The sequence below is a fragment of the Neodothiora populina genome, assembly GCF_041146345.1.
Source record: "Neodothiora populina strain CPC 39397 chromosome Unknown canker_contig_13, whole genome shotgun sequence".
NCBI classification, from domain to species: Eukaryota; Fungi; Ascomycota; class Dothideomycetes; order Dothideales; family Dothioraceae; genus Neodothiora; species Neodothiora populina.
In genome coordinates, this window is record NW_027191402.1 from 14,302 (window position 1) to 41,975 (window position 27,674).

Below are 27,674 nucleotides of genomic sequence, written 5' to 3' on the forward strand. Positions count from 1 at the left end.
AATCCGAGGACTATGTTGGCATTGCGTAACTACTAGACAGTCTTGCGGGTGGTCAATGATTAATTAAAATAAGAGCTAACGGAGCCGTTACTTTATGTGGGCTGGAACGCGAGAGCTGGACTCATAAGGTAAGGTACCAAGCAAAGCGCTGATGACAGTCTTCTATGTTTCCCCCGCTTCCTAGCATCAATCAGTGTGGATCAACGTGGATGCCATTCCGCAACGTATAGTACTTGTATGGTCCCTGATATGGAGCCGTATAGTGGCATGATCATCCCCGGCAATTTTGCAGCAGGACCGTCATCTAGAGTCCGACGCTAAAGCAGCGCTGTCAGACGCGACTTATCCATGAGCCTTTGCAGCCCCAACTTCAACAGGACTGCGACGCCTAGGTAAAGTCAGTAACTTGAATCTACAAGACTAAATTATGCATAATAAAAGCAGCAAAATCGAGGTCACTACATCATATAAACCTACTTTCGGCGATCATCAAGGAGGTCTTACCCCAATACATCGACGAGATCCCCATTCCTTATAAGCTTGTTGAACGTGCACATAAGCCTCAGGTATCTGCTTGACAGAATGGCTGTTACATCGCATGAAAAGACAACCCTGCAGCCGCCCTCATGCTCGAAAAGATCAAGGTACGAGAATACCCTAATGTGAAGGACCATGAAGCCTGGCAACCCAACGAACGTCCCAGCAGGGCAACAAGAATCACGATCCACATTGTCGTTTCTACGATATGATTTATACTACATCAACAATTCCCATTCTTGCAAGATCATTTGAACTCGAGGCACAGATTGAAGCCGACAAAATTTATAGGAATTAGATCAGAGTACACGGTGAGGACTGGAGGATTATGTAACAGGTCCCGTCGAGTTCCTGATACCGAAGGCAAGTGCTTCAACTATTTGAGGTACCACTGAGACTCTGAGCTGTTGTCAGATTTCCCATGTCGGACTCGATACCCAGTAAGCACCCGGGACACAATATGATTAACGCTGTTTGATCGCGTTACCACCGGCATGTTGTTCACAAACTACTTATCGTGTTTCTCAATCATGATAGAGACCTTCATCTGGTGGAGGTACCCCATACCAATCCAGGCCTAGCTTATCCTCTGGGTCAGGATCCGGCATTTGGTAGTAGCCATCGTATCTCCACCACTGACGGCCTTCCCAGACATCTTCTACGGGTAGGATTCCTTCGGTTTTCATCTCATCCCGTACCTGAGTAACCTCTTTCCATACTCTCAACATGTTCTCTCCAGCCACCTTGGCGAGTTGTGCCTCCGTCGCACCTCTATCTAGTATGGCCTTCAGAAGCCCGGGATAGCACTTAACATCTTCTAGACCGGGTATGACAGAAGCTATACCATCGAAATCAGAGCCCAGTCCAACGTAATCCCACCCAATCCTTGTCGCGATGTAGAAGAGATGATCAACAACCATGTCCATTCTCGCGTTCTTTCTGCGCGTAGTCACATGCTCAGGCACGAACGTCACCATCATGATGCCTTTGTTTGCAGGGATTCTGTCAATGATGTGATCTGCCACGTTTCTAGGACAGTCAAATACTGCCTTGGCGTTACTGTGGGAAAACATGATGGGTGCTCTCGTTGACTCAAACACCTGCTCCGCGCATTCCATGGATACATGCGATATGTCTATGATCATACCTTGATGAAGTCAGATTTAATGGCAGAGATATGGAAGAATGTATGCTCACCAATACGATTCATCTCCTTGACTGCAGATCGTCCCAGTGACGACAGCCCTCCATGGACTGGCCCAACTTTGGATGTTGAGGAGTCTGCAAATGCATTGTTACATACGTGGGTCAGAGTACACTGTGCGCACAATCAGCCAAATCATTCTACAGATGACTCGTCATGAACACGAACATATCGGACTCCGAGGAGATGAAAGGCTCGGATGATGCCAATGCTGTTGCCAGCCATGTGTAACCTGAAATGTGTGAGTAACAATTCAAGGTCAAACAATGCTGACATACCCTTCAATGCCGATAGAGCAGGCGATTTTGTTTTCGGCATAGATCTCTTTGACTTGCTCGGGTTCTCGAGCAAGCTTGAAATCATCTGGATAAGACTCTATAAGACGCAGGGTCATCTCAATCTGCTCAATGGCGTCTCGAGCCATATCCGAGTATTCCGCGGTCGAAAAGTCTTCGGCAGAGCGTAGACATGGTACACAAATGGACCAGAATTGCGCCCCTACCGCTCCTGTAGTTACGCGTTTTAAAAATCAGGTTATCTGGTGATCTCAAAGACTACGAACCCTCTTTGAGTCGCGGAATATCGGTCATGCCTCTCGCGAATCCCTTCTTCAAGTCGAATTTCGGATTATCATGTATCTTGCCATGGAAGCAAGCTCGTGGCTGTTGCGGTAGGTCATTGTGTCCATCAAAAAGAGGGGTAGACTTTAGTACACGCTTTACTCGATCGTCAATATCGAGTGATTGATAGAGGTGGGTTGATTTAACATAAGACATGTCTGCTGGTGGGATGTAGAAAAGTCAACACTGGAATCAGTCCGGTGGTGTAGAAGTTGAGACCATCAGAAATGCTTTATTGCTTGAGACTTTTCATATGAGCCCATGCCTTATCTATCATGGTAGCTCGGCTTGAGTCTACACGACTAGATAAGCGATAGGCCTCTCCGCATTGCGGAAAATGTTCCCCGCGCGGGAAAGTATATGTCGAGTTTGCCGCTCATGCCCACCTGTTTTGGCACTCTCACTACACTCACTCAAGGGAGGAGATAACCTTACTGGATACCACACAGCTGAGGTTGATAAGTGTGGTTTGTTACCTAGCGCAGATGCTGCCACCGATAAGGCTGGCTGCGCTGTAGTGTTGTTAGATATCCCGGGGACCTCGCTTTTCCTACATATTCGCAGCATACATTTGCCTGTAACACGTGGGACTTGGAGCTTCGAACAAAGTTGTGACATGCCGGTATGGATTCTACAGGGAAATCAATACTCACACCAGATATGAAGGCAGACACAGACGTTTCCGAAGGTCAGATCTCGGAATACACTCATGATCAAGCGCTAGTATGGAAGCTTGATCGCCGCTTGCTGCCTTTACTGTGAGTACATGGGTCTGAAAATCTAACAGATCATACTAACTGTTGTAACTGTTGAAGCTGCATCACATACATGCTACAGTCAATCGATAAAACTACGCTTGGCTACGCAGCTGTTTTCGACATTCGCGAGGACACTCATCTCAGAGGCATGGAGTACTCATGGCTGGGATCAATATTCTATCTTGGTTACCTTGCTTTCGAATATCCTTTTTCGGTGTTGCTACAAAAGCTTCCTGTGAACAAGGTTATGGCTGGAACTGTGAGTATGTCTAATGAGCCATGAACCGAAGATAATAGAACTGACTCCTTGGCAGGTGTGCCTGGGGTACCATTCTCATGTGCCATGCAGCTGCGAAGAACTTCGCTAGCCTGGCGACTGTCAGGTTCTTCCTAGGTGTCTTCGAGTGCGCCATAAATCCAGGCACAATGGCAATATTTGGCATGTGGTACACGAGAAAAGAGCAGCCATTCCGTATGGGCCTATGGATCGGATCCGCTGGAACTGCATACATACTGGCTGGGATTACATCCTTCGGACTTGGCCATATCCAAGGTTTCTTGGATGCATGGCAGTACAATTTCTTGGTACACCACAACGACGCCGCCTAGTAATCAGAGCTAACGTAGAAGACTAGGTATGGGGAGCAATCACCTTGGTGTGGGGAGTTGTACTATGGTACCTTCTTCCTGGATCACCAGCCATAGCAACCTTTTTGACCGAGGAGGAGAGGCGTTCGGCGGTGGCCCGGACCAAAAGCAATGGGACCGGTCTCGAATCGAGAGTCTGGGATTGGCACCAGGTTCGTTCCTTCACTCATTCAGGCTTCCTATCTTTTGGCTCAAAACTCATAAGGTCTGGGAAGCTGTTTTCGATATAAAGACGTGGCTACTTTTTGTATTTGCTCTCACCTCTAATTGTCCAAATGGTGGACTCACCACAGTAAGGCTCTCCTATATTGGACCGTCGAGAGATACTCATCAGTAATATAGTTCCAAGGCTTGATCATCAAAGGAATGGGATTTTCAACGCTCAAAACAGTGCTTATTCAAATGCCATCTGGAGGTGTCCAAGCTATTATTTGCGTGGCAGCGACGTATGTCCATGGTATGAAATTGACAGTATATCAGCTCACATCCACGCAGGTTCTTGGCCTCACGTTATGCCAACAGTCGCCTGGCTATCATGCTTGGGTGCCTCGTCCCTTTCCTGGCTGGTGTACTTGGGCTTTGGCTGATCGATAAAGAACACCCGTATGCGCGCCTGGCCTGCCTTTGGATCAGTTTCGCGTATACTGCTACATGGACACTGAGCATGTCAGTCAGTGTAGCCAACACTGCAGGCCGCACAAAGCGGACCGTGACGAACGCAACACTCATCACTGGGTACTGTCTCGGGAATTTCGCAGGACCCTTCTTCTTTGTCAATTCTCAAGCACCAGATTATCCTCTGGGTGTGGGCATGATGCTTTTTTGCGTGGCGGTACAAGTATGTTGTATCCTCGGTATCTGGCTGACACTGTGGCGACGCAACCACTCTAGGATAGCGACCGACGTGCAGCCCGATACTGGAGTCCTCGATGATGGCCTTTTCGACCTAACAGATAAGGAGAACAAGAACTTTGTGTACGTATATTGAAAGACCCCGGTCAGCTTCGATCGAACTCAAATACAGAAAAGGAACTTGAGCTAGCCTGTCCAAAAATTTCAGAAAGTCACCATGTATTCCTGTGGCCGGCATATAATTCAGCAGGAAGAACATCTGTATGCACGTGTTTTTGGATCCATCATGAACATTTCATGTCAAATGTGAAATAAAGCTGCGTTACATGGCAAGACCAGTAGGCATTTATTCTGCGTATGTGCTATGTATAGGTTGAATCAAGTGAATCTGTCCTTTTCATTACATCAGAAGTAAACATGAACTACGGAACGCTGCCTGATAGATGTGGCAGACTCCTCGAGGTTCAGGTGTGTAGACACGCTGAGGTATCAATCTTCTGTAATCCATGGGTTTATGGGTTGTCGGGACTTGAACCTTGAAAGATCGGCTTCCGAGAACCGGCACGGTCCGCTTCCACAATTGTTCCGACACTTAGTCAGTTGACTTTCCCACATAAGGTGCCTACCTCATGCACAGTAAGGCACCTTATGTAGGTGAGGTAATATACCTCGGTAAGGTAAGGTAGGGCAAACATCGGTCACAACAAATCAATGTCTATGCAAAGCGAGCAGCGTACCTTTGTCGATCAAGGTAAAATAATATCTTATTCAGCCGGTACATGTGTGATGTACTAATTAGACTTTGCATTATTCATTCGACTACTGTAGGTCATCACGTTGCTGGTCCAGTGCGCTACCCGTTTCATCATAGGTAGTAGTACAAGCTTAGTCCGGCCGCGTAGTAGTATCCGTTGAAGCTACAAGTCTCTGGAGTCCGAGCCCGGAAAAACATTGTCTCTAAGTCTATATGAGCATCTTCGTTCAAACAGAGGGCAGCATCGCGTTCTAGTGATTAGATACATTGGTATGACAAGGGCTTCATTTTTCGGTTTGCTAGAGAGCAGAGAACGTTGGCTCTGTGAAAATGACGTACAGTACATACCTACCTTGGTACTAATGTGCACTAAAGCCGATGTTGGCCAGCTGCTCAAGCATGCTATTAAGCATGAATTGATATTGGTGATAATGCACGATCTCCTTGGGTTTCATGTGTTGAATCAATGCGGCCAATAGATTACTAGTTGATTAGAGACCCTACTGTTGGAAAGTCTACACGTGAGATAAACTGATGTACAGAAGAGATCAATTTAGCCGTATGATCGCCACTGGCTCTCAGATCTCTTCATCCGACGGATAAAGAAGGTAAGCAAGCTCGAGGCAAGATTAAATTGACCCTGATATGCGTTTGTGGGGTCGGAAGCGGGGAAAAAGCATCACATGCGCACAATAGAGGTCTGGAATTTGTCTAAATCCATCTTGCAGTCGAGGGGCAGAAGTATAATAAAACAATTCTAGAGTACTCCACATTAACGGAATATACACTACTAGGGCGGCACGTTGCGGAGAAAGAAGGTTGCCTAAGGACTTGCTTGACATAGGGGAGAAAGCTTGACCTGATCGAATGCTCTGACATAGAATGACATTACTGATGTGATTGTAAGCGACAACAATGTCACGCTCTGCCTACTTTGGAAGATGGTCCCGAGTAGACTTCGATAAACCTCTCAGTAAACTCCACTTTCTCCACCCTTGGAAGGGTTGTATATGCAACGTGGGGGCGGGAGGTCAACAGTGGAATTCGGCAGGTGATTTGAGCTAATATCAGAGGGCAATGGCGCCGGCTGAACAGAGACCACGTGAGGTTCATCTTCGTCTGATTGTGCGATTAAGCTGAAAGCTTTTCGCCGGGACAGTTGGTTGGACATTGATATTCATCCTCTTGCCTGGGCTGTGTTTCGGCAGATATCAAAGAAGATGGAATATAAAGATGGGCAAAGGGGACGTATTCCAGACCACAAGTATCCTCTTTGATATCAGCAAATAGCAGATTGCACTTCAGGCTGCATAAGTCTCGTCGCCGTCCAGACCATCATCGATAAACCATGCTCTCCAAATCAAGCCTCGCTTTGGGCCTCGTCGCTTCAGGCTCCCTTGTCATCGCTGGACCTTGCGACATATACTCTTCGGGAGGTACACCTTGCGTAGCAGCGCACGGTACCACTCGTGCTTTATACAGTGCCTACAATGGTCCGCTGTATCAGGTGAAGCGTGGGTCTGATGGCAGCACAACGGATATATCCCCAGTATCCGCTGGCGGTGTCGCCAATGCTGCTGCCCAAGACTCATTCTGCGCGAGCACCACCTGCCTCATCACCGTCATCTATGATCAATCCGGCCGCGGAAACCACCTCACCCAAGCTCCGGGCGGTGCTTTCAAGGGTCCGGAAGCGAATGGTAACGACGATCTGGCCAGCGCAATCGGTGCCCCAATATCATTGAACGGCAAGAAAGCTTACGGTGTATTCGTCTCGCCTGGCACTGGCTACCGCAACGACGCCGTCAGCGGCACAGCCATCGGTGATGCGGCAGAGGGCATGTATGCCGTTCTAGACGGAACGCACTACAACGATGCCTGCTGCTTCGACTATGGCAATGCTGAAACTGACAACACGGACACTGGCAATGGCCACATGGAGGCCATCTACTACGGCAACAACACTATCTGGGGCAAGGGCGCGGGTAATGGGCCATGGTTCATGGCTGACGTTCGTACTATCTTTCTCCTTGTAACACAGTCTTTCGGCTAACACAGTGGAAACAGCTTGAAAATGGTCTTTTCTCCGGCCAAAGTCCTTCTTTGAATAATGGCGACCCATCGATTTCCTACAGATTTGTCACTACGGCCCTGAAGGGCAAGGCTAACCAGTGGGCGCTCCGCGGCGCAAATGCGGCGTCAGGCTCGCTGTCGACTTACTACAGCGGCGTACGTCCAGATGGAGGTTACAGCCCCATGAAGAAAGAAGGTGCTATCATCCTCGGCATCGGCGGCGACAACAGCAACGGTGCCCAAGGCACGTTCTACGAGGGCGTGATGACCACCGGCTACCCATCCGACTCCACTGAGAGTTCGGTCCAGGCGGACATTGTGGCTGCCAAGTATGCTACCACGTCTCTAAACACCGCGGCACTCTCGGTCAACTCCAAGATCTCGCTACGAGCGACCACTTCCGGTTACACAACCCGCTATATCGCTCACACCGGGGCTACAGTCAACACACAGGTCGTTTCGTCGTCCAGCGCCACTTCTTTGAGACAACAGGCTAGCTGGACGGTCCGCACCGGCCTTGGCAACAGCGGTTGCTACTCCTTCGAGTCTGTTGACACTCCCGGCAGCTACATCCGACATTACAACTTCCAGCTTCAGCTTAACGCCAACGACAATACCAAAGCATTCAAAGAGGATGCCACCTTCTGCTCACAGACCGGCCTCAATGGCCAGGGAAACACTATTCGATCTTGGAGCTACCCTACCCGCTTCTTTCGCCATTATACTAACGTCGGTTACATTGCAAGCAATGGTGGCGTGCACGACTTTGATGCCACTGGTAGCTTTAACGACGATGTGAGCTTCGTCATCGGCGACAGCTTTGCTTAGTTGCCGCGTTGCTTGAGGGTGTGGACCCCACGTGAGAGTGTCAGGGTCTTATCGCTCTAAAAGACCACAAGTCTGGTCCTTGTGCATAACTGTCTGGTCATTGTAGAGAAATAGTCAAGCTCGACCAAGATAGGATTTTATATACTTCATTACAAACTTCATTATAGCCTTCATAGGCTATCTAGCTTTCTCTTGAATTTGCAGTCCGTCAAAACAATTTATTGATTCGATTTCGCCCACTTTTCTGGATTGCTCTTATCCAGCATTTGTGACCCTATAGACTTCATACGACTGCTGTCAATACTTGTAGCCATACCCTCATGACACGTCGCCATTCTGGGGGCCTACAAATTCGAACCTCCCAGATTACGCGGTCTGAACAGTCGTAGCCTCTCCGTTTGTGAAATTGCTACTAATTCATGCTGGGAGTATGTTTGGTAGGGTCCATGCGTAGATCAGACGCCTAAAATTTCTTCGCAATTAATTTGTATAGGTAATTTGTGCGGATCAAGCGGGGTCCGAGTTAGGGAGTTCCGTCATATAAATCGCGGCAGGATATGCAACGAGCTTCCATATATACAAGATAGACTGTGCAGCACGACTAGTGGCGTAAGTCACTAATCGATACTAAGAGTTCAACCCGGGGGTAACTTCACCCTGACGTCGTCCGCATCCAATATACAGTTTCACCGACTCAGCTCTGGTGGGACTGTGATATTGGCGGCAAAGATTGATTACTGTCAACACTTGCTGCATGAACTGTGCTCTCGTAAACAAATTGACGTATCACAGTATCTTACCACACTTCACGAACTGCGATAAGGTAAAAATGCAAGGCATAACGGGCGATCAGTGCAAAGCCATAGCAGCGCTGGTGAACCTCGCTTGTACTTCCGCAAAGCTTGACCTACGGTGGTTTCAGGCAAAGGCTTGTCTTGTTCACCTCATCTTCCTTAAGAATACTGACGCCGTAGACCGTCGCCGGCTTCACAAGAAGATCATCTGGTAGACAGAATCACCAACAATCGCAACACCCCGAGAGTCACGATTCAGTTATTGCCTGCGGATGCGTACGGATGCCACCTTTGCCGTACATGCAGTACACGTGTCAAGCTGACAAGCCTGAAGCGCGCGAGACGAGGCACTCGTCACTTGTACCGTGGCACTCACTTATATGCAGACATATTGCTGACTACTCTACGTTGAAGCCTGAGATACCTTCGTGGGTCACAAAAAGCGGGGAACATTACCATGCTCGTGCGAATGTGCATATGTAGCAAGCGCGAGAGAGAACTTTGATGTCGTCCTGAGATCTCTGCTGCGTCAATCCCTGTTTTATCAGTTTTCTTCGATACATCGTAAGGGAACACCTCTGGCTTGGGATCATATTCAGCGTGATCTCTGACCTCAGAACCATTCAACATCTTACACAATATCATTATGAGGATTGTACAATGTTATGAAGGATTGATACTATCACTACCTAAGAGAGAGAACATACCGTTGGTGTATCAGGCCCAGGTTGCCGATATGAAGGATACCTGGTTCAACCATCCGGTCGTCATTTTTAGAGTTAGCAACGCGACAAACCAGGTTGCGATACTACTTGTAAGTCGGTCAGTGTGACAGTCGTTCGATTCAGCGGTACCCCGATGATTTGCAATTGTTCCAGGCTAATGACTTTTGAGATCACCTCCTTTGGTGGCCGGGACTTGTTGGTAAGACATCCCCAAAACTTGGCTCGGCGACTCGAACATCTTCCGATACATCCTGGTCATTAGCATCCTGACAACAATTTGATATTGTATCTCGATGGTGGTGCTGTCAAGCACAAGAAAAGTTATGTCAAAACAGGAGAAAGCTATAAGGTCAATCCAGGTATTCTGTCCCTATGGACCAACAACGGGACTCAAATTGAGAAACGTTCCTTCGGGCTGCTTCGACAGTACATCGATCTGCCGATCCCGACAAATGCATCTCCTACATCGTTGCAAGCGGGGTCATTGTCTCGAGCATCTACTGCAACGACTTATGACATTGAGGACTTATCCATCCCTAGGTTCGGGCAGTATGACACTTTTACAATGAATAGATCGCCTACTGCTCCGCACAGCTGTTCGACTCGACTGGTCCAAGTGTATAGTCACACAAGAGTTGCCGAAGAACAGAGAAAGCAAAGACTCCGTATCGCAAGACTTTTCACTGTCTTTCTGTTGACAGTGATCATTCTTCTCGTTCTTTTCGTGCTGAGACAGAATTTGTCAACTTGGAACCCTGGGCTAGCTGAGCGGAGCTGCAGATCATCCAACTCTAACATCTCCTCAATCCTTGAGCTTGATACCATGTAACATAGCGAGCCAGAGAATTCGTGGAGCGTGGATCATGGACTCTACTCAACCCAGATCTGTCTTGGCAACAGAACTTTTGTGCGATTTCTGGAACGTCAATCGAGCCAAATTGAAATTGTGGTCACCAAGTACGAAATACAAGTTCCACGTACGCGCGTCCACTTCTTGGTGGGATTACGTTTCTTCGCGTAGAGGCTCCAAGTCAGTCCTCCTCCGGTATAGCGCTACTTGTTTCGGCGTCTTCGTTGCAATATGCCTGTCGTTGAGCCTCACACAAGATGGCAGCAGGTATGACTGGCCTGTTGTGGTTACCACGATATTGAAGATCATCCCGGCCCGGTGCTGCTGTTCTATCAGGACCTCCCAGAACTGACGACACCAGTCTTCGTCATCTCCCCAATCAAGATCGTTCAGCCCATCGATCACACAGAACATCAATGCTGGCGTAAGATCCAGCAATTTTCGCAGAATTACCAGGCTTCCCTTCCACGATTCGATCTCTCCTTTCAGTGCGGCAAGGTCCTCCTCACTAATGCACAGCTCATCCGCATCATCGCCGAATTGTAACAACTGGTTGATCAAGCTATACACCAATCCCATGAGCCCAGTCTGTGCAATGCTCATTTCCGCTCGCATTTCGTCGGATTCTGGTCGCTGACAAAAATGCGAGATCAGCGGTGTCTGCGCCTACCACGCCGCTGCCACCGTTGCTAATGCTGCCGCTTGCGTGCTGGTCTTCCCCTCTACGCTGTAAGGACTAGATATCCATAAAGTTCGTGGGACATGATCTTCGGTCATCCATGGGCGAAATTTTGCCACTACGTCGTCTTCGGCAAGCCAGTAGTGACATGCGCCGAACCGAGCTGGGCCTTCATCCCCGACAATGAAGATTTAATGTTGAGGTGGTAGCTGCGTGCGCGGCTACGTCTTGTACTGGGAGCCTCAACATTCTGTATGCGAATTGAAGGATGTAATCTCGAGTCGATATGGTTTGGTGGACCGACAGTCTGTGTAGGAAATACTCTCTCCGTCCAGATTGCCTCAAGTTGTGCCAACATACGATGACCGGCCTGAGTGTCCAGCGCTCTGTAGGTTTGCCTCTGACGACGGAGCATTGTAGCGATCATTGCGGTATTACTCACCGAGCTCTCGCGGTAGCACTCGTTCACGGATTCTTCGATATCATTCATCGCGTCATCGAATCCTTTCTTTAAGTTCTCGTTGAAGCTTCGGGATGCTCGGCTCGCTTTCGATTGCAGGTACCATTCTATCACGTTCTTGTAGAGTTGGACCTGAGGGAGTACATGTAAACAACCTTTCGCGAGATGCCCGCAATAGCTTTGGGAAAGAGTTTCGGCGATATCGTTGTGATTCTTAGCTGCCCGGGTTTATAAAATCAGGAAGCCACTCTGGAAAAGCCAGCCTATTGGCTCACCTTTACGAGGCAAGAGAGGCTTTCACATAGTACCGAAGCATAATTGTTCTGCAAAGGGAACAGAGCAAACATGCCTCTATGATCGTCGAGCGTGCTGCATAGCCTCATTAAAGCATCATGTACCTAGCGAATACCATCCAGCAATTGACAAGTATCAGATGTAAGAACCTTACTGACCCATGGTTTTGCTTCCACTTTTCCTCCATGTTGTCAATTGATGCTCTTAGTTCACCGAAACCATTTAAGACAGATTTCTGAAGCACTCCAGTGAGAACGCTCGGACAACACAAGAGCAACCAGGATTGGCACGTGTATACTCTCCTGTACATTTTGAGATGCACCATAAGCGACCATCTGTTCCAAGCGAAACCATACCCGCCGACACTGGGTCTAATGCTACGTTTAAGGCGAGAAGAAATACGGTAACAGAGGATACCAAACCTTCACAAAAGGAAGAATGCCTTGTCGAACCAGTTCTACCAATGGAGTCAAGAACTCTTGCTCTTTACTATAACCGACAGACTTTTGCGCTTCCTTGGGCTCTTTGTATGACTTGGGAAGTAAGTAAGATACTGCCGATGGTGAGCCTAAATGCTGATATCAGACAGAACATGATAGAATCTGTAAAGTCATGTTTCGAAAATGAGGAGAACAAGAAAAGAGATATTGACGAGGGCAAGTTTCGCATTACTTTGCGTGGAGGAGAAAAGACATCCCGACAGCATTGGAGTATGGTAGTCAAGCCAGGATGGGAAATTATATTGAGACTCAAATCACAGAAACGACTATTGATCCTTGGGGAGGCTATGCTGATGAATATTTCACTTCTTCCGACGATGATTCCGACCCAGACGAAGATGGAGTTGGTAAGAAGAGCTCGAAAGGTGAGACTACCTATGAAACAAAGGTCGATTATACGGTGGGTTTTTATACGAGGCCTTACCGAAGCGTGAGCCCCGATTATCTGTTCAGCAAGACCTGTAGCACGCCTGTAGCCCTCGAAGCATTTGACAGTACTGCCAAGACACTTCCGATACTTGATGAGAAGAGATCCGTTACTTTTCCCGAAGATAGAAGAGCTAGACTTACAGGGAAAATCTCCGAAGCTCACAGGGGCCGTGTTAGGGCAGTGAACTCCGAGGGTAGACCTAGATTATATATCGCGGTGGCATAATCGGCAAGACCACTCTCCACATTCACCCTCCGTACCTGCTCAACGTTCTTCGTTCGATCATCAATTATTCATCCAAAGAGCCGTCAGGCGAGGTTATGGACGAACTCAAGAGCGGAGAGTTTCAACATCCCTATACGGATTTATTCTACCACAAACAGGAATTATTTGATTATCGGATGCAAATTGATGGACTGCGAGCGATCCACACACCAGAATACAATGCCGAGTGTGACCGCCACATCGACTTTCTCCTTCAGTACCTCGACCAGGAACCAAACGTCCAGCTGAAATCGGTGGACTCTGGCTGGAACAAGAAAGTACCTTCCACGACATTCGCGGGATTTTGGTTGCTAATGAAGCCTGGATCTGATGTCTTGGTGGAGAAGGACGAACATATGAACGCGTATGTCGTCGACTCGGTGTCTGGCGGCATCGAGTATCCAACGCCGACGCAGTCATCTGTCAATGCCACCCCCTACAAGGTTCGCACGTGGTATCTAGCATTTGATGGCCAGTGGATCAAACGTATCAGTCAAATAGTGTCTGTACCGGTATTTGATGGTGAATGAGATATGACCTCCTTACCAGTATTCCCCATCAGCTTTCAAGACAAGAACGACAGTGGCGCACGACGGAGGCAGCTCATTGAACGCGACAAAAGGACGTTTCTTTCTTTTAAGGGGCCCAATTTCTTGGAGTACAACGGCACAGGTCTAAAGCCAGGCTGGAAAGAGGTGGTTATTATCTCATCATGGGTCATCCAGGACATTTGCTGACCCAAGGACTTCTACAGTACAACCGAGCACGAGTAGTCGTTGAGCATGAGTCTCGACCGTGGCTGTGAAATGAATTCCAGGACATGCCGACGTAGAATCTGAGCAGGGACGAATATATTGGTGGAAGAGCCAGGGCCCCTCGCTGTGAATGCGTCCGGTGCACCGATCATGCGAATGCTAATGACATGCATACATCATCCAAGTTTAGCGACTATGATGACATTGATCCAGACGTGATAGATGAGCTCTCGGACCATCAATACTTGTTGTGCTTGTCTCATGTCTACGGGTTCATCTTGAAAGATCGTAATAACAGTAAGCCTTCCCACCACTACATCTATGTTTTGTACAGCGTTCTGACTATCCCGCTAGACCTTCTCGACGTTAGCAACCTCGCTGAGCCTAATATGTTAGAAGACGCTATTGATAGACTTGTCATGCGACCTGAGGAAAATAAATAAGCTATTAAGGCCATCGTGCAGACCTACACAGATAGCAAGCAATCTGAGCTTTTCAGCGCGGACTTCATCCACGGCAAGGGTGAAGGACAAATCTTTCTCTTGCATGGTCCTCCAGGAACTGGAAAGACGCTCACAGCAGGTGCGTTTTCAGTCAGCTAGCGGTAGAGATTCAGCACTGATAACATTTCAGAGTCTGTCGCCGAATACACTAGAAGACCACTACTCAGTATCAACGCCGCAGATCTGGGTGATGACCCCGGGGAACTCGAAAGAAAGCTCCTCCAATTCTTCAGAAATGCCACGATATGGGATGCTATCGTCTTACTTGACGAGGCCGACGTATATCTTGAGCGGCGATCTACTAATGATCTCAAGCGGAATAGTATAGTATCAAGTAAGCTTTATCCTCCAGCCTCAGTGCTCGAGCCGCTAATTGGCTAACCTATATACAGTCTTCCTACGCGCGTTGGACTATTATCAAGGCATTCTGTTTTTGACCTCGAACCGCGTTGGCCACTTCGATGAAGCTTTTATGTCCCGCATACATCTTTCGGTTGGCTACGAGCACCTTGACGACAAAGCACGCGAGCAAATATCGGAAGCCTTCTTCAGCAAACTCGAGGAAGATCATCAAAAGAATAATGGGCCAGAAATTCGGTACAAATATCATGCTAAAGACTACGTCATGATGAATGAAGAGCTCAAGAAGTTGCAATGGAATGGCCGCGAAATTCGAAATGGTGTGTTTCTCTCCAGATGCCTTAACTTTGCAAGACTAATCTTAACATGATAGCTTTCCAAATTGCCGTTGCACTTGCGACCTATGAGACCAAGACGGCTCAGAAAAGGGGCTCTGGTGGTGGACAGAAGCTTATCTCAAAGATAGAGGAGAGACATATCAAGCAAGTAGTTACTATGTCGACTGCGTTCAAGTCGTACATGACGGCAACGCACGAGGGTATCGGAGAAGCTGATCTGGCGTACAAGCAAGGTATTCGATATGATAAGGGAATCAAGCTCAAGACGACAGTGTAAGCGATAGATAACTGGCGTTCATGATTAGAAGTCACAACAATTCGTAGTTCATGTCTATTCGAGCCGCAAATTATGAGAGGTAGCTCATGTAATGTATCATCCAGTGATTCGGTCTTATACACACTTCTCTGGTGCGCGTATACCCTTGCGTAAGGCCCTCTTCGTTCAATCAAGTTTACATACGGGACTCTTATGAATGTCTGTAGACCTGAGGCTAGTCTTCGCGTTGTAGTGCCTGAGTTCGCGGTCATATCTATTAGGCAGGCTGGGTGTGGGGGTGTAGGTCACCTTTTCATGCAACGAGGAACCCGTCTTCCAACGAGCCTCCTCATCGCCAGGATTGGAGTATCATTTCGTTGACACCGTGTGACCGAACGATCACTTTTGGAGATCGTCTTATGAGTCAGTCATCTCGGTGACCTTAGGTCGAAGGCTACAGTGTTCAACAACACTGATCCGAGGTGATCCAGCTCCAGACCTCACAATCTGTCTGTTGCCATACATAATCTACCCATCTATATATATTGCCAGCACTTCGCATCCAGTCATGTACTTTTATTGACAAGTTCGTGGAAGTGCAGAGGATGCATCTAACAGACAGGGTTACCCCTGTTTCAACTTTTTCGATGGAAGGTTCGGGCTGCCCTGAATGTGGCTTTGGCAAGCGCCGAGATCTGCATGCCCGTGTGTGGAGAAAGTGTGCGGGGACGATCTCCAGATAAACGAGTTGGTAATGAAGCGGTGCCATCTTGTCATGTTTGTTCTACGATACGATCTTGAGATTACGTATGCAAAAGGCCGGAGGCGACTCGCGTGTAAAGACTGCCTGTCAGAGTAGCGAAGGCCACCTACACGAATTAATTGTACTTGTCGCAAAGTCATCTATTACCAAGCTTCGCCAACATAACCAGCATAATGGTACAAGTCAATAGATACTACCTACCGCCTACGGCTCTAATGCCAAACTCCCCATACCCGCTCCTACGTTACACAGACCTCGATAATAGAAACGCCGCTGAGCTTTATGATATTTTCAGGGGAAATGGTTGGACAGTGCAATGGATATATAGATACGGCTCTACGCAGAGATCGCATTACTACTCCGGTGTTCATGAATGCATGGCAGTGCTGTCTGGTACTGCAACAATTCGATTTGGTGTAGCCGATACTTCAACCGACATGGATGACAATACAGGCGGATTCGCAAAGGAAGACGGAGGTATCGAGATCAGAGCCCGCGCCGGAGACGTGTCTGTTCCACCAGCCGGGACGGCGCATAAAACTTACAACGCAAAACCCGAAGCTGAATTCGCTTTGCTTACCCCTGGAGATGCACATAGTATCGCCTCGAGCGATGTGCGAGCTGCTCTAGCGGACCTGAATCTTTCTGGCTTCACCATGATCGGTGCTTATCCGACGAAGGGCAATCCCTGGGATTCGATGAAGGGGGGTGAACTTACTGGATCGTTCGAGCAGGTCTGGTCCGTCCCCATGCCAGATCGCAATCCATTTCTAGGCAGATCAAGAGAGGGACTCTGTGGCCATTGGTGAAAGAGGGCGACTTTGTAGCATGTATCAATTTCCACTGTCTACCGCGATGGTTCGTTGACAGCGGCACCACTCTACTCGTATTGATGGCAACCGCCACATAGTCAACGCAGCGATGAAGTGGGTAGCATAAAACGTAAGCATACACCCATGCTACGGGATTTCAGAGATCGTGTGACGAAGGTTGAGATTTGACGGTCGATTGCCAATAGCGAAAGATTACATCGGCGCAGTGTTGTCATGGAATGATTAACATGAACATGATGCAGAAGGCAAGCGGATCGCATTGTCACAACAGCGGATTGTAGCCCGGCACGAGACTGCTTATGAGGCTGCTTGCCTCGAGCCCTGTCAGGTCTACTGACGTGCAAAATTGCAGGAGGTTGAAAGTGTCAGATACATCGTTAGAAGATGTGATGCGTTTTGCAGTCATTCACTTCTACCGCTTATCTGGCCTTGCTAGGTTCATTCTGGTACAACTCAAAGAGATATGGTAAGGCTATACCAGTAAATTTTCTTGTTCCCACGTATAGCCGGTCGAATCCATTCATGCGGTACAGCAGTATCACGTCGGACGCAAGATTTGCTTCTACAAAACAACTCAACTTTTTCAGATCCTTGTAATTTAGATCACATGTTATCACTCCTGCCAAGCACTTTCGGGTAGCATGTTGCGAAAATTTATCAGCCGGGCTTGGCACCCGTTGTTTTGGGAAGGCCGTGATGCCAGGCGAATACGGTTCAGACCGGAGTCTAGGTTCACAAACATTGCGTGCTTTTGCAGCAGTATCACTATCTCAGGAAGCCATATAAGAGATCGAGTCCTGCATCCGAACCCCACTCGGAGCCAGTGGAAGGTAATCTATAACATCTCAATTCCACCAAAGATGCTGTTTAATCGTGCAGCACTTGCACTTCGCAGCGGTGGTCGCTCCGGCGTCGCTGTGAAAATTCTCCCGACATGCCGAAACTTTGCTACAGTATCACCAGTAAGCTCCGCCGCCCACAACCACAAGGTGGTAGTAGTCGGAGCTGGATCTGCCGGTCTTAGTATCAGCCATCAACTTTTGCGAACTGGCCGATTCTCTCAAGATGATATTGCTGTCGTCGACCCGGCATCATGGCATCACTACCAACCAGGATGGACTCTTGTTGGTGGAGGACTAAAGGACAAAGATCAGCTCAGAAGGCCGCTGAACACCTTGATTGATCCCAAGCTGAAGTTCTACAACAATGATGTGCGCGCGTTTTCCCCAGAGGAAAATTCCATCACTCTTGGTAATGGAGACAGGGTCAGCTACGATCAATTGGTTGTCGTGCCTGGCATCAGCATTAATCCTGGCAGCGTCAAGGGCTTACCCGAAGCTCTTGCTAATCCCGACTCACTTGTGTCATCAATTTATGGCTATGATTACTGCGACAAAGTGTTCCGTACGATAAAAAAGCTCCAGAAGGGTGAAGCAATCTTTACTCAGCCTGCTGGTGCCATCAAATGCGCAGGAGCTCCTCAGAAAGCCATGTGGCTCGCACTGGACCACTGGAAGCGCGCTGGCCTATATGACGCCAGCAAGGCTGCTGCGTCACCAATTAAGATCAGCTTTGCCACTGGCACTCCCACCATGTTCGGTGTCCCCAAGTACAATGCTGTCCTCGAGGGCTTGCGGAAGGAGAGAGGTGTCGAAGGCTTGTTCACTCACGATCTCGTTGCTGTCGATGGCAACACGGCAACTTTCGCTCTACCCGGTGGCAAAGAACAAGTGAAGAGACACTTTGATCTTCTTCATGTTGTGCCAAAGATGGGACCGCATGCTTTTGTGCAGAACAGTCCTATTGCTAACGAGGCTGGTTTCGTTGATGTCGATGACGGCACTACACAGCACAAGAAATACAAGAATGTCTGGTCGGCTGGTGACGCTTCCAGTCTACCTACATCTAAGACGGCAGCAGCCATCACATCGCAAGCTCCAATCTTGGTTCGCAACATGCTACAGACCATTGACGGCAAGGACGTCGACGCCACATATGATGGTTACACTTCATGTCCGCTGACAACGGAGTATGGTAAAGTTCTTCTTGCCGAGTTCAAGTACGGTGGAGTACCGAAAGAGACCTTCGGTAAAGTGTTCGGAATCGACCAAGGCACGCCTCGTCGCCCATTCTACTACCTAAAGAAGGATTTCTTCCCCTGGGTCTACTATAACTATATGGTGAAGGGCACCTGGGGCGGGCCGAAGGGCTGGATTAAATAGAGCGCGAGTTCCATTGAACATGTACATAGATATTAGATCATAACATTGCAATTGGTGCCCCAAGTCTGTGAGAGGGTTGATCCTCCTAACCCTTGGTTTTGCTCGTGGGGTTCCGACTTGGTTCAATTGCAATCAGACTCGCCGTTCGGATCAGAACTAGATACCAAATCATGGGTTGGACAATCTCCTTCAATTCAATCGAGGTACTGAAAGATAGTGAGTTACATCAAGTCTATCGAATGCACGTAATAATGTAGTTGGATTCTTCGATATATGGATGTCTTGAATCAAGATACCTTACTATGTGCTAGACCAAGGAATGAGAGTAGACATAAATACCAAGGAAAACACAAGCTCGCCGACGCCTCCCGCCCCTACCTCAAAATCCAATCATCGATCATGTCGACTTCATCTTTTCCAAGAACCACTCCACAAGGTGACTGACCGTCGGATGGCTCCAAGTCAGCGTCGGTGGTATCTTGACCTTGAGGACACCCTGCAATTGCCTGCGCAATGAGACAGTCATAACACTGTCTAAGCCCAAGTCGGACAAACCCGCCCGAGGGTCCACGTCGTCGATGCTGCTGACCATGAGCACACTGGCTACAACCTCGCGTATCTTGGTACCAAGGTATCTCTTGAGCTCCGGCCTAGACTTAGGCATCTCTACGTTCTTGCCTACAGTATCCTTGTAGTCTGGAGAAGAATTGACCCTAGGCTTCCGCACAGCTATGTCGGTAAGTATCTCTACAGGGAGATCCTCGCCCTCCTCGAACGCGAGACTGCGCAATACGACGCCGTGATCGACGTCGTATTTTGCAAGGTGCTCCCAGGCTCGAAAGGCCTCGTCGCGTGATACATCCGTGATGCCTTTACTGTTCAATTCGGCGGAGATGAAGTCAGTACTGGCGGCCATCCTCAGCCCATGCCAGCTTGTCCAAGCAAAGGCAACTGAGTTGTCCCCGTTGGCACGGCGATGGGTGGCGAGTGTGTCGAGAAAGGCGTTCCCACTAGCATAAGAGCTCTGTCCTGGAAAACCGAATAGTTGTCCGCACGAAGAAAACAATATGAAGAAGTCGAGCGTATTGGGTGGAAATACTCTGTGCAAAGCAAGTGCACCAGAGACTTTGGGCTTGAGCACTCGGGTGAAAGAGTCGGCTGTCGTCTGTAGAACCAATTGATCTTCTAGGACTCCCGCAGCATGTACCACACCCAACACTGGAGGCATGGACAGCCGATCGAGCGCTAGCGTGAGCTCTGCGCCATCTATGTCCGAGCCGAGATCAAGCGACATGACATGGACAGTGGCACCAAGGCTTTCGAGCAGCTGAATCGTCTCTAAAATACCCTGCAGGCCGAAAGCGGGCTGTTTCCACTCCCGACGTGGTGGTAGCTCACGGCGTGAAAGCAGCACTATTCTTCGTGCGCCTTTCTCGACAAGAAACTTTGCAACCTCAAGGCCAAGGGCACCCAAGCCTCCAGTAATCAAGTAGGTGCCTTCAGGGCGAGGCAACAGCGACTTCACCCTATCATTGCTATGCAGTTTTCCTCGGGGGAGTGGTCGTAAGCGTGCAACTCGTAGTACTCCATCGCTCATACGAATCACGTCGTATCCTTGGAGGTATTTCATCGCAGCCATTGGCAACGATTCGGATTCGTTGTCGATCAAAGCGCCCCAGAGGTCTGGATGCTCCGAGGCAATGATGCGACAAAGTCCTTGCAGCGGAGCCTGGGCTAGAGCCGTTGGGCCTTCGCCAGCAAAGATCCTCTTGGTCATGACGAATACCTTATGAGGAAGATGTGTGATTGAGATGTGCTTCACAATCTCAAGGGTATCGTTGATGTATTGCTCCGAAGCGGAAGCGATATGATCCATTTTCGATACATCGTCGGGGATATACAGAACAAGGGGAGTCTTGACACCTTCCGCAGTAGAGGCGAGTGCTGAAGCTCTCCAATCTTCGACATTGTGGTACTTGTCGACATGGATTCCATGCGCAAATAATTGTCTCTCGTGGCGCTCGAGCAGTACCGTGTCGTGGGACACTAGCGAAACCCTGTCGAATAAAAGTGGCTCCTCTGTGAAAGTCGCGGGAGGCCAAGCAAGCTGGTGGACCAGACTTTCTGCACTCCCACTCGCCCCGGGAGTGCCTTCAATCTCAGCAAAGCGCATAGACCGGAATTGGCAGACCACATTTCCCCTATCGTCCAGGACACTGACGTGAACAGAGAGCTCCGACTCCGTATCACGCTCGCAATGCAAGTAGCCAGTCTTAACGGGTTTGCCATAGAAGTAGACCTGGTCTATCTGCGCGGGCATGCGTAATCTCGGATCTTCGAAGAATATGGTCGACCCCACCGAGGTAGCGGCATCTAAGATCGGTGCCCAGGAACCCTTGTCCCATGAGAGCTCTTGGCCATCCACAATATCCGGTGCAATGTCAACCTGAGCAAGCATCTCATTGAGGTTTCCATAGTGTTCTTTGATGGCCCAAGGAAAGCCCATGGCAGATACTCCTACCTTATCCAGATAGTCGATCGAGAGATTATTGGCTAGCGTTGTTCCGATCTTGCGCTTGACGGCGTCTACATCTACACTGGAATGGAGCGACTGATCCGCCGGTAGAGATCGTTTCCAGCTCCCAGTGGTGTGCGTGACCCATGATGAGCAGTCAGTGTCCTGCTCGGCTTTGATCAACCTGGAGGCAATCTTGACCTGGTCTCCTTGCACAACAACTTGCACATTACGGGGAGCGCTGATGGCGACTGGTAAGCGCAGTACGATATTTTGTAGTACTGCGGCTTCCGTTGCATGGTGGAACGTGTTCACAAGTACGGCTGCCGGTACGATCTCTGTGCCATGCAAAGGATGGCTTTCTCAGTGTCAGCTGATGATCTCCAAAGGAGCAGTTGATCTACCTACTTTCCAGGGAATGGCTTGGACGCATCGTCTAATCTGGTCGTGTGAACCACGATATCAGTACCAGCAACTGAATGGCGCTGGCCGCTTAATGTATGCTCGTCCGCATCATGATGCTCACTGCCCTGGAAGCTCGATTCCACCTGGCGCCAGAAGGGTTTCTGGTCCCAAACGAATCCTGGAACCTCGGGATCCCAATCGACTCCCAGTTGTCTCTTCCAATCAATCTTACCGCCCTTGCAGAATAGTTCTCCAATGGCGTGGAGGATGCTACGCTCAGAAGGCATGTTGCGCTTCATGGTGGAGATCATGGCGAAGTCTTCGAGTCCCGACTCCAGCAAGGTTTCCGTCACAGAGTGCGACACGATCGGATGAGTCGAGACCTCGAGAAAGATCCTGTAGCCATCATTCACAGCCGCAAGCACGGCTGTGGTCAATTGTACTGGGCGCACCATGTTATTGGTCCAATATCCGATATCACGAGGGTGTTGCGAACGGGGATCAACTTCCATTGTTGAGTAAAGCCGAATCTTTGCTGTACGCGGATGAACGGCATCTCGTAGGCTCTTTGCGAGGGGAGTGAGTAAGGATTCCAGCATGGGACTGTGGAAAGCGATGTCTGTCTTGACAGTGCCTGCCTTGACGCCCTTTGCTTTCAGGTCCACCTTATACGCTGCAATGGCTTCTGCCTTTCCCGAAACGACACAAGAGGAGGAGGAGGAGTCGATCGCCGCTACTATGTCCTGCCGATCGCCGAGAGTAGCTCTGACTTCGCCGTAAGGAATGTTCACGAGGATCATAGCGCCCAACCCCTTGATCTTATTGTACAGTTTGGCCCGTCGGGTGACAATGAGTGCTTCTTCTGTGATCGTCAAGCAGCCTGCTTCGACTGCAGCGGCGATCTCACCTACCGAATGACCAATGATTGCTTGTGGCGTAATTTCCTCTGACTTCAACACTGCACTAAGACCAATTTGCATCACGTAGGTCAGGACTTGTACGCGGTCCGAAGCGTCGAAGTCCCCTTCCTGTAATGCTTAGATAATGGAAAAATTCATCTCTTCTTCTATAACGTCCTGGATTGATGCTACTGTCTCGTAGAAGACTGTATTGTGTAGCAACTCCATGCCCATTTCGGGCCACTGGGCACCATGACCGGAAAAGACCCAAACGCAATCTTTGCTGATATCTGACCCCAAGATTCGTCCTTTGGAAGACCAGGGAGTCACAGTCCCTGCGGCGAGACTGCTCAGCGACGCTGTAGCCATCTCATGATCATCGACGACAAGGGCAATACGATGGTCATGCTGCTCCCGTCGCCGAGCAAAAGTGTTTGAGATGCTCTTCAAGTTTCGACCATAACCAGGACCTTTGAGCCATGTAGCGTGAGCAAACGCCTGGGCGATCAGGCGCTTCTCCTGGGGAGCAGAAATGATCAAAATATGAGGACCTTTACTGATCTGTCTCAGATCGTTTGCCTTTGGGTAATGCTCGATGACTGCATGAGAAACAGTTCCACCATATCCATACGAACAGACAGCGGCACGCCTCAGACCATATGACTCGGGCCACTCTGTAAGTTCTTGGACAACTTTGACACCTGCTGTCTTCCAATCAATCTTCTTGCTGAGGGTTTTGAGGTTGGCTTGCGGTGGAATCTGCCCTTTCTCGATCGCAGTGACGGCTTTGATAAAACACCACACCGGCACCTGCTTCAAGGTGGCCAACATTCGGCTTGACTGATCCAACGAGGACAGGGTGATTCTCCGCTCTATCAGTACCGTACACTTTCGCAACAGCAGAGACCTCAGTTGGATCGCCTAAAGGGGTGGAGGTCGCATGGCATTCGACGTACTGGACGCTCAAAGGGTCGATATCGCCACATGCAAGTGCTTTTTCTGCGACAGGTTGTTGAGCCCTTGCATTGTGTGCCATGATACCGTTCGTGCGACCATCTTGAGCCACGGCGCTACCCTTGTGTAACGCCAAAATATTGTCGTTGTCTCTATAAGCATCGGCGAGCCTTTTTAGTATGACAATGGCTGCACCTTCACCTCGTCCATACCCATGTGCGTTATCATCGAAAGACATACAGGAGCCGTCGGCCGCTACTGCACCTGCTTTATCAAGAACTCTGGTGAGCCCTGGCTCGATCAAACAATTACCCCCACCTACGATCGCCACCTTGGACTCGCCGCTGAGGATAGCTTGACGACCATGATGGATCGCGACGAGGGAAGAGGCGCAAGCTGCATCCACGGCTGTTGATGGACCCATCAGGTTGAGATGGTAGGAGATCCTATTCGGAACTCCGCAATAGGCAGTGCCGATACCCATCCAAGCCTCGGTATTAGGCAGATCTTCTAGCAGGAGCTTCGAATAGTCGTCTGAGCTCACGCCCATGAAAACGGCTGTATCGGATCCTGAGAGACTTCTGGGCGGGATACCGGCGTCCTCCAAAGCTTCCCAGGCAACCTCCAGTAATAGACGCTGTTGCGGGTCCATCTGCTCGGCTTCTTTTGGCGAGATCCTGAAGAAGGATGCATCAAAGTTCTCCAAGTTCTTGATGAAATACCCTCTTGAAGTGGTCTTACCGAGTTCCTTGATGTTGCGTCTATCTCGACGAAGATAGGGCTCCCATCGCATGCTGGGAATCTCGCCCGAAGCATCGTGTTGGTCTAGCATAGATTGCCATAATTGCTCGGGGGAGTCATTATCACCGGCCAATCGACACGCCATACCGATTATAGCCACATCTCGGTCGAACTCCTGTGGTAGTTCATTAGTCTGAGCGACGCAATTGGGACTTCGTATAAGCTTACAGGGTTGTCACTCAGCTCGGAGGCCGGAGTGCCTGTGTTTGTCTGGGAGTCCGACAATTCTGACATGTCGACCTTACTCGGAGACGAAGAAAGATCATTTCCTTGGGATTCATGAGTTGAATACATGATGGAGAAGATAATTTTTTACTTACTTCATTGAACACTGCAAAGTGGCGGGAAGATCCATTGGTACTTATATGTGCTACACTTAGTGGACTTCTCAATACTTATTCGCGGCAGTTGACATCTCTTCACATCACCATCACTAGGAAATTACGCCCAATTCGGAGTACGCGACGATGATCACCACCACAATGAAATGACTCTAGACACGTAACTCCGACTTCCTATTTGGACTCGTACAGTTTCTTGGGATCGATGGCTGCCTAAAGCTGAGTCCCTCACCGTTGCTCATGAGGTCGTCACCTTGCTCTGGGCTCCCGCGTATGCTCGGAACTCTAGCTCTTGGTGTAGCTCCTGAAAAGACGAGATAGAATGCATGTGATGACTTCCTTGCAGGCCCTCATGGCTGTGAAGCTGACGATGCTAGTGCTAGGTGAGTGACAGGTCATAGCAAAGTCAGAGAGCTGTATCTCCATCATGGTGTATTGGTGTTTCATTTCTGATTTTGTGGCTGCAAGGATAGTGATCTGTTGTCGAAGCTGGCTGGAGGTGCCGATATGGGATGTTGGGAGTTCTTTGTGGGTATCGCAGACGTCTGGGGCCTTGAAGCTAGGCTGCAAGCTTATCACTGGTAACTCGAGAAGGATCTTACCGCCAGTCAGCAGCATTGGTAAGACATGCACTAGTAGACAAAGACGTAAAGAGGTGAAGCTTGGCTTCAAGATCGAGAATCTATTCAGGCCTCACACCATTCCGCGCCTAGCGCTATAGCTGTTCCACATGGGGAATCCGCAAGGTATACTGAGCCTAGTAAAGCAAGAAAAGGTAAGATAAGGTATGATCGTCTTGAGATTTAAGGCGATACACATCAGGATGCGTGTAACGTGGACCACATGCACGGCTGCTTCCGATGACGATTCACCAAGATGCTAAGCAGGGTCAACTCATCCACTGACACTGGGTGAGATGCCCATAAACCATGAGCAGGACAGCCTCTGACTATGGGCACACTGTCACATTTGAAGGTAATCATGAGAAGCAACCATCAGAGAATGGTCTTTTCATTTCCGATCATAGTGGATACTCAGATGTTCATTGACCTTGTCATGGGATAGCTTATTCTGAGAAGCAGTCCACGAACACCACTTCATTTTGAGGACATGAAGACGGCCCTGGCTTTAGCCCATTGCCCCTCTACATCTTCATCCCAGATCCAGTTGAATCTAGTGGTAAGGTTCTTGTGTAGTGCCGCAGCGTCATCCTGTATCTCGGGATCAAGGAAGTCGTACACCTCACCACACTCTCGACTGGTCTGTACCAGTTTCATAGTTCTATCCAGCCGCACCGCATCATACGCTCTGAATATTGCCTCGAGGTTGCCGATATTCTTGGCCATGCCCATAAGCTCACTCAAGATATAAGCATCCTCAATAGCCATCGCTGCCCCTGATCCTTGATGTGGAGTTGTCGCATGCGCTGTAGAACGTCAATACTCGCGACGAGGAAAGCTGTCAAGATATACACTGAACTCACCAGCATCTCCCAGCAGACATACTCTGTCTTTCCATAACGACTCCAGTGGTGGATGATCGAACAAAGCCCAAAGATCGGGCTCTTCCATGAGTCCCAGTATGCTATGGACCTCAGGGCTCCATCCTTCAAAGTCTTTTCGCAATCCCGGTCTTCCCACTGGAAGTACCCATCTGCTATCCTCCCAAATCCGGTCTGTTTTAGTCCTGAACGCGACCACATTCATAGTGTTGCCCTTATCGACTTGCATTGTCAGGACATGACCTCCGTAACCAAGATACGCTTGACTATTACCGGCTCGAGATTCTCCGAGAGTATCAATAGCCTTTTGCATGGGTAGCAAGCCTCTGTACGCGTATTTGCCAGAAAAGACGGCGTCATACTTATTGCCGAAAAGACTCTGACGAACTCTGCTTTTGACGCCGTCGCAGCCGATGACAACATCGGCCTCAGCGACGGTTCCATCACAAAAGTACATGTTGACGCCTTCCACGGTCTGCACGATCTTCTCCAGACGTTTCCCGAAACTAGTTTTTGACGGAGGGATCAAGGCTGCCAGCTCCTCAACAAATCTAGCGCGGTGAATCATACTCATGCCTTTCCCAATTCCGCCGGGCCGAGAGAGTAAGTCTCCGGACTTCATGCCCGCGATTTTTGCATCTGGTTTCCCGTCCATTCCCATGCGGAACTCGAAGAAGTAGTCTTTCTTCTCGTCGTAAAGGTTAAGAGTAGCGTGGCGATCATATCCAGCGCGGATCCTCGGATCGATCAGGCTCATCGCCCTTTGAGCGTTTGGTGCCAAACCAACCCCAGCTCCAATCTCGGAGAATTCTGGTGCTGCCTCGTAGATGTGAAATTCTACATTGTGGTTGTGTAGACCAATGGCAAGGCATAATCCCCCGATACCGCCTCCAACGATGGCGACTCGTGGGTTCACTCTCTCGTTCTTCACGACCGAGGGCGACATGTTGGATCACAA

At 49.2% G+C, this 27,674-nt stretch overlaps 6 protein-coding genes across 6 annotated transcripts; 4 read left to right on the forward strand and 2 right to left on the reverse strand.

Moving 5' to 3' along the window:
- Nucleotides 1-1,061: 1,061 nt before the first annotated feature.
- On the reverse strand, nt 1,062-2,517 carry AAFC00_001616 (uncharacterized protein; the record flags this gene model as incomplete). The annotated part of the gene is made up of 5 exons (XM_069340822.1): nt 1,062-1,684; nt 1,735-1,855; nt 1,910-1,973; nt 2,020-2,248; nt 2,304-2,517. 5 exons carry the CDS (start codon nt 2,515-2,517, stop codon nt 1,062-1,064), a joined length of 1,251 nt encoding a protein of 416 aa, XP_069204342.1.
- A 468-nt stretch (nt 2,518-2,985) lies between these two features.
- Nucleotides 2,986-3,487, forward strand: AAFC00_001617 (uncharacterized protein; the record flags this gene model as incomplete). The annotated part of the gene is made up of 3 exons (XM_069347942.1): nt 2,986-3,119; nt 3,177-3,378; nt 3,434-3,487. 3 exons carry the CDS (start codon nt 2,986-2,988, stop codon nt 3,485-3,487), a joined length of 390 nt encoding a protein of 129 aa, XP_069204343.1.
- A 58-nt stretch (nt 3,488-3,545) lies between these two features.
- On the forward strand, nt 3,546-4,755 carry AAFC00_001618 (uncharacterized protein; the record flags this gene model as incomplete). Its single annotated transcript, XM_069347943.1, has 5 exons — nt 3,546-3,704; nt 3,755-3,919; nt 3,973-4,059; nt 4,110-4,213; nt 4,263-4,755. The coding sequence occupies 5 exons, from the start codon at nt 3,546-3,548 to the stop codon at nt 4,753-4,755; spliced, it is 1,008 nt and encodes a 335-aa protein (XP_069204344.1).
- A 1,966-nt stretch (nt 4,756-6,721) lies between these two features.
- Nucleotides 6,722-8,274, forward strand: AAFC00_001619 (uncharacterized protein; the record flags this gene model as incomplete). The annotated part of the gene is made up of 2 exons (XM_069340823.1): nt 6,722-7,384; nt 7,441-8,274. The coding sequence occupies 2 exons, from the start codon at nt 6,722-6,724 to the stop codon at nt 8,272-8,274; spliced, it is 1,497 nt and encodes a 498-aa protein (XP_069204345.1).
- A 9,664-nt stretch (nt 8,275-17,938) lies between these two features.
- Nucleotides 17,939-19,300, forward strand: AAFC00_001620 (uncharacterized protein; the record flags this gene model as incomplete). The annotated part of the gene is made up of 1 exon (XM_069340824.1): nt 17,939-19,300. The coding sequence occupies one exon, from the start codon at nt 17,939-17,941 to the stop codon at nt 19,298-19,300; it is 1,362 nt and encodes a 453-aa protein (XP_069204346.1).
- Nucleotides 19,301-26,312: 7,012 nt separating this feature from the next.
- AAFC00_001621 (uncharacterized protein) lies at nt 26,313-27,662 on the reverse strand (the record flags this gene model as incomplete). The annotated part of the gene is made up of 2 exons (XM_069340825.1): nt 26,313-26,641; nt 26,699-27,662. 2 exons carry the CDS (start codon nt 27,660-27,662, stop codon nt 26,313-26,315), a joined length of 1,293 nt encoding a protein of 430 aa, XP_069204347.1.
- Nucleotides 27,663-27,674: the final 12 nt, after the last annotated feature.